At 43.9% G+C, this 14,001-nt stretch overlaps 1 protein-coding gene across 1 annotated transcript in view; it reads left to right on the top strand.

The window, feature by feature from the left end:
• DPP9 (dipeptidyl peptidase 9) overlaps positions 1-13,735 on the top strand; it is an 84,345-nt gene extending 70,610 nt beyond the window's left edge. The window contains exons 16-21 of the mRNA XM_078670141.1: positions 2,516-2,661; positions 4,069-4,215; positions 5,940-6,092; positions 10,539-10,681; positions 11,515-11,626; positions 12,120-13,735. Coding sequence (XP_078526267.1) covers positions 2,516-2,661; positions 4,069-4,215; positions 5,940-6,092; positions 10,539-10,681; positions 11,515-11,626; positions 12,120-12,212 — 794 coding nt within the window. The 3' untranslated portion in view covers positions 12,213-13,735. The remainder of the gene's footprint in view (positions 1-2,515; positions 2,662-4,068; positions 4,216-5,939; positions 6,093-10,538; positions 10,682-11,514; positions 11,627-12,119) is intronic.
• The last annotated feature ends 266 nt before the right edge of the window (positions 13,736-14,001 follow it).

Genomic DNA, 14,001 nt, shown 5'->3' with positions numbered 1-14,001 from the left:
ATACGAGTCAGGATAAATGTAAAAAACACATACACGTAATGTCGAATCAGCACCCCAGCCCTGAAAAACAAAACAGATTGTAGGAAACATGAAGACGACGACACCCAGAAAAAGAAAAAAGCAAAGGGCCTTAGAGACAAAGGAAGGACAAATAAACAACCCTCTTCCCCCTACCCCCCACCCTGCACCCCTGCAGAAGGCTACGGCCTACCCCCCCCCCCCAGCAGCGTGCCTATCGCCCTAAAGTATAGAGACCCGAAATATAGAAGAAAAAAGGGAAGAAAAAGGAAAGGAAAAAATATGAAGAAGGGCCATCGATTAGACCACCCGGTCCCCCCCTCACCTATCGCGCACAATATACATCAGAAGCAAAGTCAGAAGAGCCACAGTATGCAAGAATCATAAAGTCAATCAGTAACATCCCCGTGGAGTGTCCCTCCAAAACACCGTCAGCCAACAAAGTGTTCCATCATATCCTAACCGTTATCATCCCAGGCCTGCTCTATCAATAGTACCCACATACAGCCATTCATCAATCGGCAGACAGTACAGTGTGGTGGGTCCAACCGAACCGGGCGGTACGGGAAGCGCCAATATTCCATGGGACAGTAGCCCCCAAATCCCAGTCAAGTACGCATGGCGGAACTCCGTATGTGGCAGTACCGATACCGGAAACATCCCCCAGGCAGAACACAGTCTCACCAGCCAGGAGGAGAAGGACACACAATCCGACAATTGTGGAAACGCCGCCGGGGCAACCCAAACTATGGATCGATGTTGTTTCTGCCGCCGCCGTACAGATAAGGGCCCCGACGAGTCACTCCCAAACACAACAGAGCAATCCAAAGCGATGTCATGGACCAGGGCTATCGGCGTCTCCACAAACGTGGGCGCAGCTGGAACGTTCATCGCTGACGCAAAGGCGGGCACATCGGCGCTTCCTTGTGGTTCATCCCCACCCAGGTGGAGCGGTGGGACAACAATGGCGGCCATCCTCCTTCCCAGATCCCGGGCGTCCCGGATCAGGGTCTTATGCATAGTTGTTAACGCAGCCAAAATATCTCTGGGCGTGGGCTCTCTCTCATGTCGCCAGACCCCAGGACTCTCTCGCACAGTGGCTTCTCTGCCCAGGTGAGGTGTGCGTACGAGGGCGCTCTCCGCCATCTTAGCTGCTCCGGCCTTGTCCTTCTCCACCTCACCTCGGGACCGGGTCTCGCATCAGGGAGGAACAGGATTCACAGCGGGAATCTCACAAGCCAAGGCAGGTTTCTCAGCGGAGAGTCACCAAAAGGCTAGAAACTCCGCCGCACCCTGGGGGCAGCACGCTGACTCCGGGCAAAGTCGGCAATGGGCCCGGATACAACACCGGAATGGGGGGCAAAGAATCATGGACCGCCCTCGTCCCAGCTGCATCACACTCCCCACATGGTTCTCCTTCAGTTGGGCTGGGTCGGCACTTTCACGATCGGCAATCAGGGCTTTAGTTCCCTCCGGCCGAGTCCTCACCATCACCAGAGGCCGCTGTTGTTGCAGTCGCGGCCGGCCACTCTCCGCACTCGAGACCCCGGTCCCAGCTCCGTGAAGGCCTCAAAACAGTCGGGGACACTCCAACGGGTCTGCAGCAAGCAGAAGCCTCAGGAGCAAGCGGTAAGTAAAAGTGATTCTTCGCCTACATGTAGATGCCGTTGCAGCTCAGGATAAGTGCCAGGATGTATGTGCGGGGTGAGGAGGCTCACGGAGCCGAGCGGTTACGCAGCCATCTCGATCGCCATCTTGGCTCCTCCCTCCTGTGCAGTATAAATTATGTCTCCAATTGGCTGTCCGGTGTAGATAGATCTGTCCATACTGTTTGAGGTGGGAAAATGTTGCAATGTTGGGTTAGAGTGAGACTAGGGTGCAGTATCTCATTAGGCGGGTCCCAGTGTGAGAGTCTCCGATTGGAGTTCTTACTGAATCATCTGGCTGTGTACTCGTGCTGAAATATCTGATGTGCTGTAATGTATGCGAATCTTGGCATTCACCAGTGTGCTTTGCTTTGTGAATCCTCTGCTGTGATCAGGGAGTCTAGGGTATGAGCTTTTAATCAGAGTGCTCTGCTGTTTAGCTCTTTGCTTTGTATTTTTGTTGTGTTTTGCCTTTTGGTTTGGGGTTTCGTGCTGTGCAGTCTTATTTGAGGTTCTGTTATGCTGTCTGGTTGGCATCCTGTGACTCCCCATATTGTTATGTGTTTGTACACCAGAACTGTGTTCACTGCATGTAGCCCTTATATTCTGCTAGGCATTTAGGCTACAGTATGTGACTTGGGCTCATGTGTCTGGTTGCTTTTTGGTTAATCTAATTTTCCATTGCAAGTCATACTGCTGTTCAGTGACTCTCCTCTACATTAAGCAGTATGACCGCAACATGTATTGCTTGTGTTGTTTAAGTAGCACTTTGAATTAAATACTTGCCCTCTGCGCTTGGTACATTTTTAGGAAGGCAGTTCATTTTTTATTTCATCATTTGTTTTACACAGGCTGCTCCCCGTACTACGTCCCACCTGAGATTTTCCACTTCCGTACCCAGTCTGATGTGGAGCTGTATGGGATGGTGTACAAACCTCACAACGTTGCCCCTGGCAGAAAACACCCCACTGTACTCTTCGTGTATGGTGGACCACAGGTATGACCAGCACACGCTGGGATTTTATGTGACCCTGTATGCTCAGAGGCCTTTTTGTTTATAGTATCTGTTAGATCTTTTGTACGCACCATCTTCAATTAAAAAAAGACTTTACCCCCTCCAAAACACTTTGAATCAAAACACTTCGAACCATGTCTGGGCTAAGGCTGTTGTTGAGATCATTGTTCCAAAATGGCACTTAAGCTCTGTCTAAAAGGCAGGTCTTCCACAACCAAAATGTTTATAGCTCTTGAATAGAAAGGCCTATTAGAGCAGATTTCCGAGTGTTTTTATTTGTCTTTCATTACAGTTTATCACTAAATGTTTTTAGGTTGTTTCACAATATTTAAACTGTCCAATGCAGTTTATTCTGCCCAACCACATGTTACTGGAGTGGTTACTCTCAAAGATCCATTTTTATTCTCCCAAATTGTGTTTGCGCGTAGTGCTCTGTACTGTGCTCCCCAGATTTTTATTGCTCGTCCCTCTTAACTATATCCTCTTCTTTCCACTGCTTCCAACTTTTATTTTATTACCCTTTGTGCCGCTCTCCATTCTGCATCCCACTCCTTTCCCTCTTATTCCCTTCTTTCCCCCACCACTCCCTTTTCCTTTCAGGCTCTACATTTCTCCAGTCTCCTTTTTCTCCATTCTTCCCTTCTATCCCTTCCCTCCCTTTGGTGCGGCATGCTCTACCCTTTTGCCTCCACAACAAGATGACCAGAAAATATTTCCTCACCTACATTACAAACTAGCAGCTACTTGTGCCCCATTTGTGAAGGGTTATAGATGATGGAGGTGAATATTTCCCATTAAGAGCCTGACTTGCCTGACATTGCACCAGTCGTATTATACTAGTCCATTATATCCGATGGCACTTGTAATAAGATGGACAGGGTACTCCATCATAAGTGTGGTGGATATCCCATCCTCTTAATTTCTAGTACATTATATCTGATGGCACTTGTAATAAGATGGACAGGGTACTCCCTCACTAACGTGGTGGATGTCCCATCCTGTTTATTCCAAGGACATCATACCCTATGACACTTGTAATAAGTAGAACAGTATATCTGCCACGTTTGTGACAGAGTATTCCATTCACTAAACTCCAAATCAGGACCTGAACCCTTGGGGGGAGGTTGTAGCACTCTAAGTCCTAAACATTGAAGAATGCATTCTATATTTAGTCACCTGTATAAGGCACATAAACAATATAAAATCTCTCTTAGTGTGGAAAAGAGTACCCGTCTGTATAGTGTATATTGAGTCTAATCTCTCTGTTTTGAATAATTGGTTTTTCCTTAGTTTTTCTCTTATAGTATTTTCACTAAGGATTCTCGTCCCCATTGTGGACAGCAAACCCCATCCTTTCTTACCATTCCTAATTTCTTGTTGTCCTTTCAGGTACAGTTAGTCAATAACTCCTTCAAAGGTATCAAGTACCTCAGGCTGAACACGCTGGCTCATCTGGGTTACGCAGTGGTGGTGATTGATGGCAGGGGGTCATGTCAACGAGGACTTGCATTCGAGGGGGCCCTGAGAAACCAAATGGTATGGAATATTGCCTTCTCATTTAAACTGTTAAATGTTACTGTCACTAAACTACATGTATCGGCTGCAGCTACCTTTGCCACTTGTGATGTGTTTTGGCCGTCCTCCTCCTTAAGCTGTGAAGCTCTTTGGAGCCCTCATCTGGCTTTTAAGTCTTGCACTCCCTGTCTTTTTAATGCCAAATTTTCACCTTCAGTTCACTTTCATGTTTCTATATTCTGTCTGTTATGAGTGTCTGCCTCGTTTCATGATGTAGATATTTACATTAATTTTATTGGTTACTTGTGGTGTTTCACAGAAGGAGGCCTCCTTAGCATGTCTCACTGACAAGCAAGCCAGAGTCAAAGCACTGTCTGTCTCCCACCACAAGCTATGTCTGACTGCTTCAGTTGATCGCCCCCCACCCCCACACTCCATAGTATCTACACTTGTTGTGGCATCAGAATTTGCGATTGTGTTCATGGTGGTGTCAGAGTGCACATCTGTCCGTTGTGAAGATCAGAGTACTTGACTATCTGCCATGTTCCAGAATACACACCTATTTACCATGTTGGGAGCGAGGATGTATGCTCATTTGCATCATTAACATCAGCACGAGAAGCTGCTTCTTCTGGGTGGTAATGAGATATGCTCTGGGCTAGAAGGATAGCAGCAGCACACGCCCATCATCCAACGGACCAGTGTGCACTCTGGTCTGCTAGAAGTCTGTACTTGTCTGGTGGCTAGAATAAGGGTAGTGTCTGAGTTTATCTGCCCGAAGGACCAAAGCTCCTGATCATTTCCCAGGTTAGACAGATTGGAAATCACTCTGCGGGGATGGCCTCCAAATGGCGTGCCCCATCCCAAAGTAAAATACAGGAATGCTTGCCTGAGGGTAACATATAACTCACAAGTTTACCATTTAATGAGGCAGTGAGCATGCCCATGCACTCACGCCACATTTAGCTGCTTGTCTGCAGGGTAATGTTGATATGCACGTTTATATGAAAGAAGGCCATAGTTTGGGTCATTCTGCGAGTAAACGTGGACTGGGTGTAGAGATTATGCGCCTATATGTAGGGATATGGATGGGTAGGGCTGCTGTTCTTCCTCGAGGGTTCATTAGTTGCTGGCCTTTTTTGGTAATGGAGGGGTAGAATTTGCCCCCTTTCACCCAGAGGGCGATAGAGCATGTACATCAGCCAAAGAAGGAGAGCATGACTATTCTGGGTGGAATTTCTCTTGCCAGTGAGCCGAGATCCACTTCATCAAGCCCTAATCAGTCTGCTGGAGGAAGGAAGATACAGTGTCCACCATTGGACAGGGCGGGTAGTGTTTAGGCTGGATGGATGCAGTGCTTGTGTTGGTATTTTTTGTCTGCCTTCAGTTGGGGTGGAGGGAATCTGAGTCCATGTCAGTCTTCCAGGCTGGAATGCGAGGGAAGGGCAGAGTTTGTGCCTATCTGCTGGGGTTTTGAGTTAATTGCATCCATATATTTCCTAATGTTTCTAATTGCATGCATGTGAATAGATTTCTTGACTTCAAAGGCAGAAGAGTAATTGCTCGATTTGGGTGATAGTTTGTCTTCTTCATGGGGTGGAAGTTGTGTGTGGAGAGCATGTTTGTCTCCACTGCGTGCATGTGCCAGTGTCCACTTATCTGCCTGAAACTGCCCAGCTTGTGTGCACTTAATATCCATGTGTGGGCCTTTCTCTCATCTTAAATGCCTTCTCTTGTTATTGCAGGGTCAGGTGGAGATTGAAGACCAGGTGGAAGGTTTACATTTTGTTGCAGAAAAATACGGGTTTATAGACCTCAGTCGTGTTGCTATCCATGGCTGGTCATACGGGGGCTTTCTGTCCCTCATGGGGCTCATCCACAAGCCCCATATATTTAAGGTAGGACCACTTTCTTCTTTTCATTTTTTGAAACTAAACTATACAAGCTACAAGGAAGTTTTCCCATCAAAGCAAAGACTGACCAATGCCCGACCACCGCCTCCAATACATAATCTGGCACCTATAGTGAATGTTACCTAACCGGCATACCTGGGTCTGGTGACAGCGCAAGAACAAAGCAAAGACAAGGAGATGATGGACGTAGCGCTGAAACCTTTCAGACACTCGCCCCAAGTCAAAGATCTGTGTTGAATCCATCATCTTCTTTAGCTTACTTTGCCACCCAAAGAACGATGCTGGATTCAACCCAGATCTGTGACTGGGGGTGAGTTTCTGAAAAGTTTCAGGGCTCCGTCCATCATCTCCTGGTGTTTGCTTTGTTCGCCCTTAGTTGGCAGGATATGCCCGGACATATGGGTCCCTTGCTCACTTTGCCACTGGATTCAAGCTAACCTGGCATATGAGGGGTGTTACCTCGAAACCAGTCCCAGGATGCTTGTTTCCGGTCCAGGGAAGACCTGGCTTTTCAGTTCGGGCTGGACTGTTTCCATGAGGCACAGGGTCAAGACTGATTTGCATATTGCTAGGTCCAAACTGGGGTGGCGAAGTGAGCTAAAGAACAATGATGGATTCAGCCCAGATCTGTGGCTGAGGGTGAGTGTCTTTAAAGTTTCAGCACTCCCGCCATCATCTCCTTGTGTTTGCCTAGACAGCGCAAGAACTTCCAACAGACTTCCATTAATAACTGGATTGAATGCTTCCCCATAATTTTCCTGTTTTAGCTTGGTTACACCCCTTTTCTGACTTCTTCCATGTCCTTTTTTTTATGTTTATTTAAATTTCAATCCTCTCCCACCGAGATTTGTTCTTATTTTGTAGCAGTTATTTTTTTACTAGACTCGTTTTCCTCCTTTCTTGTCTCTCTCATCCAGATCCTTGTTTCCTCCTAATGTTTTTCAAACCTTTTCTGTTCCCAGACAATTTTCTTGGTTGATTTATTTTCTCTTTTCTTCCATCTTATTCAACACCATTGTTCCTCCTGTTATCGAGTCACCTTCCTTTTCTCTTCAGGTGCCTCACAAACAATTAATTTTATTTCTTACCTCCTCTGCCCTTCATTTCCTTAGTTTGTCCCCTCATGTCCAGTATATTGCTTTTTCCACTTCGTTTAGTTCTCTCCTTTTTCTTTATCCCATGCCAGTGTACTCCTCCTCTTAGCGAATGGGTCACGTATTGTAGAGATCTTTGTGCTTCATGGATCCTCATCATGGAATTTTAAAATGAAGCCCTAAACCATTGAATATCCCCACCTGAGTGCAGGATCCTGGAACACATTGTCGTATACAGCAGTTTATTTTTTCCAAATTGTTTTGTAAAGTAAGCATGCTTGAAAAGGTTACACTTACTACGCATTGAACGATATTCAATTGTAAATTGCCTACGAGTACTAGAAAAGGCATTTAGCTGAGAAAAAAACCCTTTTTAGATTCTGGACAGAAATATACACTTGCCCAAACTTTTTTGCAGGTTCCGTTTGCCAAGTCGTTTTTTGCTCCATTGAGCAAGTATTCATGAGCACATTCCTACTTGTTTAAGGTTCATACTACACTAGTACTTGTTTACAAAGTATTATTATTATTATTTTTTGCTTGACTCAACATCATTTGAAAACTTGTTTTCTGTCTCGCGCTCTGGAGAGTTGATCCTCATCTGCCCCATTTCAGCGACTTGAAAAACTCCGTTAGAGAGAGCTTGTGGGCTAAGCTGAGATTTCTGGTAACGCGTTGTTCTGGGTCCCTTCTCAACAAAGTTGATTCCTCCACCTGTGAACTGGGTGCTCCCACTCTGTTAGACTCAGTGGGGTCTCTCAGTAACTGTGCGTTTGACACCAGTCTGGCACGTTTGATCTAGAGGCATAAGATGCATAGGCATTTGACATTAAAGAATTGTCCAGCGACCTGCTCTGCGTCTGTACCTTTTACTATAGAAGCCTCACTGTTAACCAAAGCTCTGCTATATATATATATATATATATATATATATATATATATATATATATATATGAGTATGTATAAGGAGTTGCTTTTAACCCTAACGTTACTATAAAATGACAGAGATTGTTGTAAGCATATATTTAGAAGGAAAAAGGAGTTTACATTAGTCTGAATGAAGAAGTGGATGATAGTACTTGATGTTTTTCCATTGGGTCCCCGGGCTTGTCTATATATGTCTGTTTTCAGAAGTCTCCTGAACAGCTTGGGATTGGGCTCAGTTGTGTTTAAAATATTTCAAAGGCGTGGCCCTGAAACTCCCAGGCACCGTCCTGCATTTTTCAAGCTTAAGCATAAAGCTGACCTGTAGCACATCTCATGAAAGATGAAAGACAACTTCTCTGTGACGGGAATAGTGATTTAATTAAATGCTCTGTGCAACCATGAGACTAATATAGATGTTTGTCATAGTGTCATTAAGAAACACCCCTCATTCTTACAGGTAGGCATTTCTGATTTCCACATAAATCACACAACTTTATTGCCATTATTCTTTCCAAGTCCGACATCTCCATCAAGGACATTTCTCCATATCACAAAGGTTAAAATGGCCTTAAATATTAGAGTATTATGTAGATAAATTGTGAGGATCAGTGCAAGTCAAAACAACACGTTGTAAAATATCTGTCTATCGGCACTGAATTTGTCTTCTTCAAAGCATGCTGTTGACCTTGTAAATGACTACTGCCAGATCGCTAACAAATCCCTTCCTGGTTAACCCAAGGGTCCTTGCACGGGGGCAGTTCAAGCCCATCAGCCCTCCTAAGCAATACTCCATCTTAGAGACATGTAAAGAAGATACCCAAATGGGTGACCATTTACTTCCCTTTACGGACAGTGTTTCCAGTCATGCACTTTTTGTGTTATAGTGCAAAGCATTTTGCGTGTTGGAGTTTTCTTTTGCTTCCTTTGAACTAGACAAACACTTTTGAAATCTGTGATTTTTAAGTGAAACTTTCAGGGCTGGAAGAAGTGTCAGTAATAACCTTGAGTCAGGTTGTCATTCTATATCCGAAGGACATGCCATACTTTTTTAGATATTACTGCATTGATTCTGACCCCTTAGTAGACACAGTAGTATGCAAGGCTTCCTGCACAATGAAATTATTAAAAAGTGTCAGTTATTTATATATTTACTTATTTATTTTTTCCGTCTGGTTTTTCACCTCTACTAGTCTAAAGGCTGTGGTTACTAAGCTATTCTGTGTATTAATCAAAGAAAATCCAAGATTGATTTGGAAAGTTGCTTTAATTTATTGTTAGTTTTCTATCATGATTATTTTATATGAACTCATACTTGTCTCACCGCATAAAACCAAGTGCATAGAAAGTGTTAATATAAGAGATATGCCTAGTCTGCCATGTAAAAACTAACTGGATAACTATCCCTCTTAGTAAGCTGATAAAAAATGACTTTCAATGCCAATAAGTATTGTATATAGCACATGTCTAGCAGATATATGAAAATAAGATGGAATATATTGCCGTTCTATAGGCCAGTTCTCTTAAAGAAATTGTTTTAGCAGAAAAAGTAAGATGCAATGTATTGCCTTTCTGTAGGCCAGTTTCCTTTGAGATATTGTTTTCTAAAATCGCAAATTTCATCCATAACAATGTGTTCCATTATCTTGTTCATGAAATGGAGACCGTGTTTTGTTTATAAATTCAAAGAAAAATCAGCGATTAAGACCTAGGTTTCCGGTTAGGTAACTTTTCCATCACAAGTATTATCCCAACAAGACCACCACAACTTGTCTTCAGGCAGATGGAGATTAAGAGAGATTACCAGTGGCTGACTTTGAATTTATCAGATTTCACTATAGATCTTTGAAGCAGGAGCAATTTTGTATTTATAGGGCTTTTTTAAAATCAGACATTGCTCTGCTTTCTATACTTATCCATTCGTTTTCCTTAATGGAAGTTCAGTTCAATCACCGCACCTTCCTTTAAATGTGATTTCTGACACTTTCTCTGCAATGCTCTTCTTGTTTTCACCCTTCTCCCTTCCATGGTTTTCCATCCACTTCATGTCCCTTTTCCGCTTCATCCTCTCTTACATATCCGCATTCCAATTCAATATTCCTCCACATTTCATATAGAATCCAGTGCTCTTTCTCTCTTCTTATGAAGCATTTACCTTGTTTTCTTATTTCATACCCTGCTCACACCTTTGATGAAACAGCACTTTCCATTGTTCAGAAAGCCAACTGAATCTTTGCAACTTTGAGTCCATTAATATTCTTTCTGTCCCCCTTTTAACCATTTGTGGTACTTCTTTCCTCCCACCCCTCATCCTCTCCCAAAATATTTTAAGCAACCAAGGCTGCAAAGGCATGCACTATGACGTTTGTTCTTTCAAAGATACATGAACGCACTTACCTCTTTTGATTGACAGGTTGCTATTGCTGGGGCGCCGGTAACGATGTGGATGGCGTACGACACGGGTTACACAGAGCGGTACATGGATGTTCCAGAGAACAACCAGCAAGGTTACGAGGCAGGATCTGTGGCGCTGCATGTAGATAAACTTCCAAATGAGTAAGTGAACATCGAAGGAGAGAGTTGTAATTTTCTAAATTGAAATATCCTATTTATGCATTGGTGGAAAGGTCTGAGCTGATAATACTATTAATGGCAGTCTTCACACTGTTTTTAGATCTGGACCCTGTAATTGGTAATTCTGCAGATTACCTCTCTAGAAATTACTGGTAGATTCTCAGTATTATCACCCGCCTCATTTCTAGAAAAACTGCAGGTTATCTTATGAAGATGGAAAAAATGCCTGATAACTAGATTATCCTGCGGTTGTTTCTGCTTCACACAGTTTTTGCCAATTTTATAATCGTAGGCCTTAATAATCAATCACTGCAGCTTTATTTTGAGTATCTTTAGCACAGTGAATATTGGGGAGAGGGTGTAAAGCTGAAGACAATATACAGTGACAGCTGCATGAGCACCAGTCAGTTGTAAGAAGGGCAGCTTTGTTTGGAAGAACAGGCAATGTGAGATGCAGCGCAGGCATATAGGTGTACTCTTAAAGAGAGAGGTTTTTGAGAAGTGGTGGAGGTAGCACAGAATATTAGCGTTTGCATGTCCATCGAAGGAAGCATGCGCTCCTGTGAAAGGAAGCGAGTTGTTGGTAGGCGGATTAATTCTACATGCAGAAGGAGGCACCTGAGCAAATTTAAGGAGTATGTGGGGTGTAACTAGGGGCGGCGTTACAGGGGTGCTTCAGTTTTGCAAAGGTATTGTATTTTGATGAAGCCACGTATATCTGCTCTGTATTAGTGACTCCTGTTTTATTGCTGTCAATCTACCTGAACTTTTGACCATGCATGCATGATTTCAGTCTGCTCTCTTTTTCTCCCCAGGCCAAATCGATTACTGATTCTTCATGGTTTCCTAGATGAAAATGTGCACTTTTTTCACACAAATTTCCTGGTATCTCAGCTTATTCGTGCTGGGAAACCCTATCAGCTGCAGGTAAGAGATTTGTAAGGGGGTGGAGGCAAGGGGGGTGTAGCTGCATTTGAGTCTTGACATACACAGTGCACAGTAGTCATATGCTAGTCATTGGCAATTTAAAGGGACCATACAGTGTACAGAAAATAAATCTGTTATGTTTTTTGGGCCCTGTATAGCTAATAGTCAAGAGGCATTCCAAAATGCTCCTTTCTTTGATAATGTCAGCTTGAATGTTGTTATTGTGACATCATGCACCAGACTGCCATTTTAAATCTGATTATCTGCGCTGATCATACCCAGGGGTGTTTTGTAATTAGCAAGTGTAAAAAAAAAAAAAAGGATCTCTGGTTAGTGCTGTTGATGTCTGGGCATGAGGGTGAGATTGTTATTTTTGCAGATTGTAGAACCTTCTTTATGCTTTTGCATGTACCTCTCTGCAAGACCCAACCGCTGCTGGCAAGCCCTGAAACTGACCTGTATGGACTCATAGTTTTCTTCTTCTCTTTCCTAGATATATCCGAATGAAAGGCACAGTATTCGATGCCCGGAGTCAGGAGAGCACTACGAGATTACATTGCTGCACTTTCTTCAAGAATACCTCTGAGGACACATGCTCCTGGCATCTTTTGGACTCTAGTAGCTCACCTCAACCCCTCCCCTTCCACCGCCTTCCTGTTTGGAGCCTGCAGGACAGTGCGGCCGAGTCTTTTACAAGCAGCTTTGGAGGGCCGTGCCCCAGTCCTTCTCACAGTTTGGAATCCTTCTCACCATTGTCTGGAGTTTTTAGCGCACATATTGTCATTGTGCCAACAGTTGGACTTAGCACTTTTGGTGCAGATGAGTCCCACATCACTGTTGGCAACACCGGCTATATGCAACTGACAGCAGGAGTCTGGAAATTTGGGTGAACCGGGAAATGGTACATACACCAAGGAATGCTGCATTCATACTGCTAGACAGATGATCTCTTACCCCGAAGGCCAGGATTCCTCATTCCCACCTGGATTAAGGAGGTACTGGTAAGCCCTTGAGGCTCACATCTGGCTATTTTAGGAATATTTTCAGGATGGGCAGTGGGCTGTCGAAGTCCATCCAAAGTTTTGTGAACCAACCCTCTCTCTTCCCTTGAATGTGGTACTGTGCCAACAAGCCATTAAGTAAATCTAGTCCTAGTTGTATCTGGCAACAATACCCTGCCTTGAATCCCATCAGTGGCAAATATACTGTTGGAGAGAGAAGTTGAGGCACTGGTGTAAAGCTCCCAGCCTGCAGCTGCTCCGGGAAGTTTGTTTACTCACATTTTGTGCTTGCCCATCCCGCGCTTTAGTTGTACCTCCGGGAATCTCGATTTCAGTGCTCTGGCGGACAGTGACTGCTTCCATTGTCTCACCATTTCGGTTTTTGCGTCAGTTTAAAAATAGGATAATTCCCTTGTTGGACTAGCTCCCTCCACCCAGTGTGGGCCAAGAGGTGCATCAGGGGCAACAACCACACCAACCTGCCCAAGTATTTTAAGTGCGTATTATGAACAGAAAATATTTTTATGAATTCTTATTCTTTTGTAATTATGAGTGTAATACAGAGCAACTCATTAAAACATTGGAAAAAGAGTGCCTCTTGTCCAGAAAGTGTTCTGCCTTCCACCAGTCCAGAAAAATTCAAACACTGGATTTGAGGGGTAAATGTTTACAGATCGCATAATGCTAGGTGAACAGGCTGGGAGATACCGGAACTTGCCAATCTTTCACCACTACATCACAACTATAAAAAAGATTTAAAGCAGGAATAGATCTCGGTCAGATAAGTGATTGCAGCTTACATCTGTATTATGAGTGCAAATCCCAGCAAAGACATCAGTTTTCCATCTTTCTGAGGTCAATAAATTGAGTACTGTAACATCTTTCATGTGCAGTGCTTGGAAACAGCAAAAATTGCTGTATTCAGAGGTGCATGCAAAGGCGCTATTTATTATGTATCAAAAGTAGCTGGTCATCCAAACATAGTGCAAAAGCATTTATCACGTACAAACGCTTCTTTTAACTTCAGTGTAAGCTGAGCACTTGTCGTTCGCTTTGTACATTCTGTGTGCGTTCTCATCTGTTCATTATTAAAGCACTTATTCCATCAGTGTGTTATCTTCAGGAGACTAGCAGCCCTGTCAGTCTAACTCAAATATTGGTTTGTCACCCCTCCTCCCCTTGCCCCCAACACCTCGGACCGCAGGACTGGCCATGGGCTAGATAAACCAGCCCAGATACACTGGCTCACCCATTTAAAAGACTAAGATGAACCCTGCACAGTCGCCACTGAGTGAGGCACAGCAAAACAATCCGGTGATAAGACTGCTCATGGAAGTCCGGACAGCAGCTTCCAGAGTAGAACCCAAAGGCAGG

Source organism: Lissotriton helveticus, chromosome 12 (assembly GCF_964261635.1).
Source record: "Lissotriton helveticus chromosome 12, aLisHel1.1, whole genome shotgun sequence".
Taxonomy (NCBI): Eukaryota; Metazoa; Chordata; class Amphibia; order Caudata; family Salamandridae; genus Lissotriton; species Lissotriton helveticus.
The sequence above is the reverse complement of the archived record's forward strand: the minus strand, read 5'-3'. Positions and strand labels throughout refer to the sequence as shown.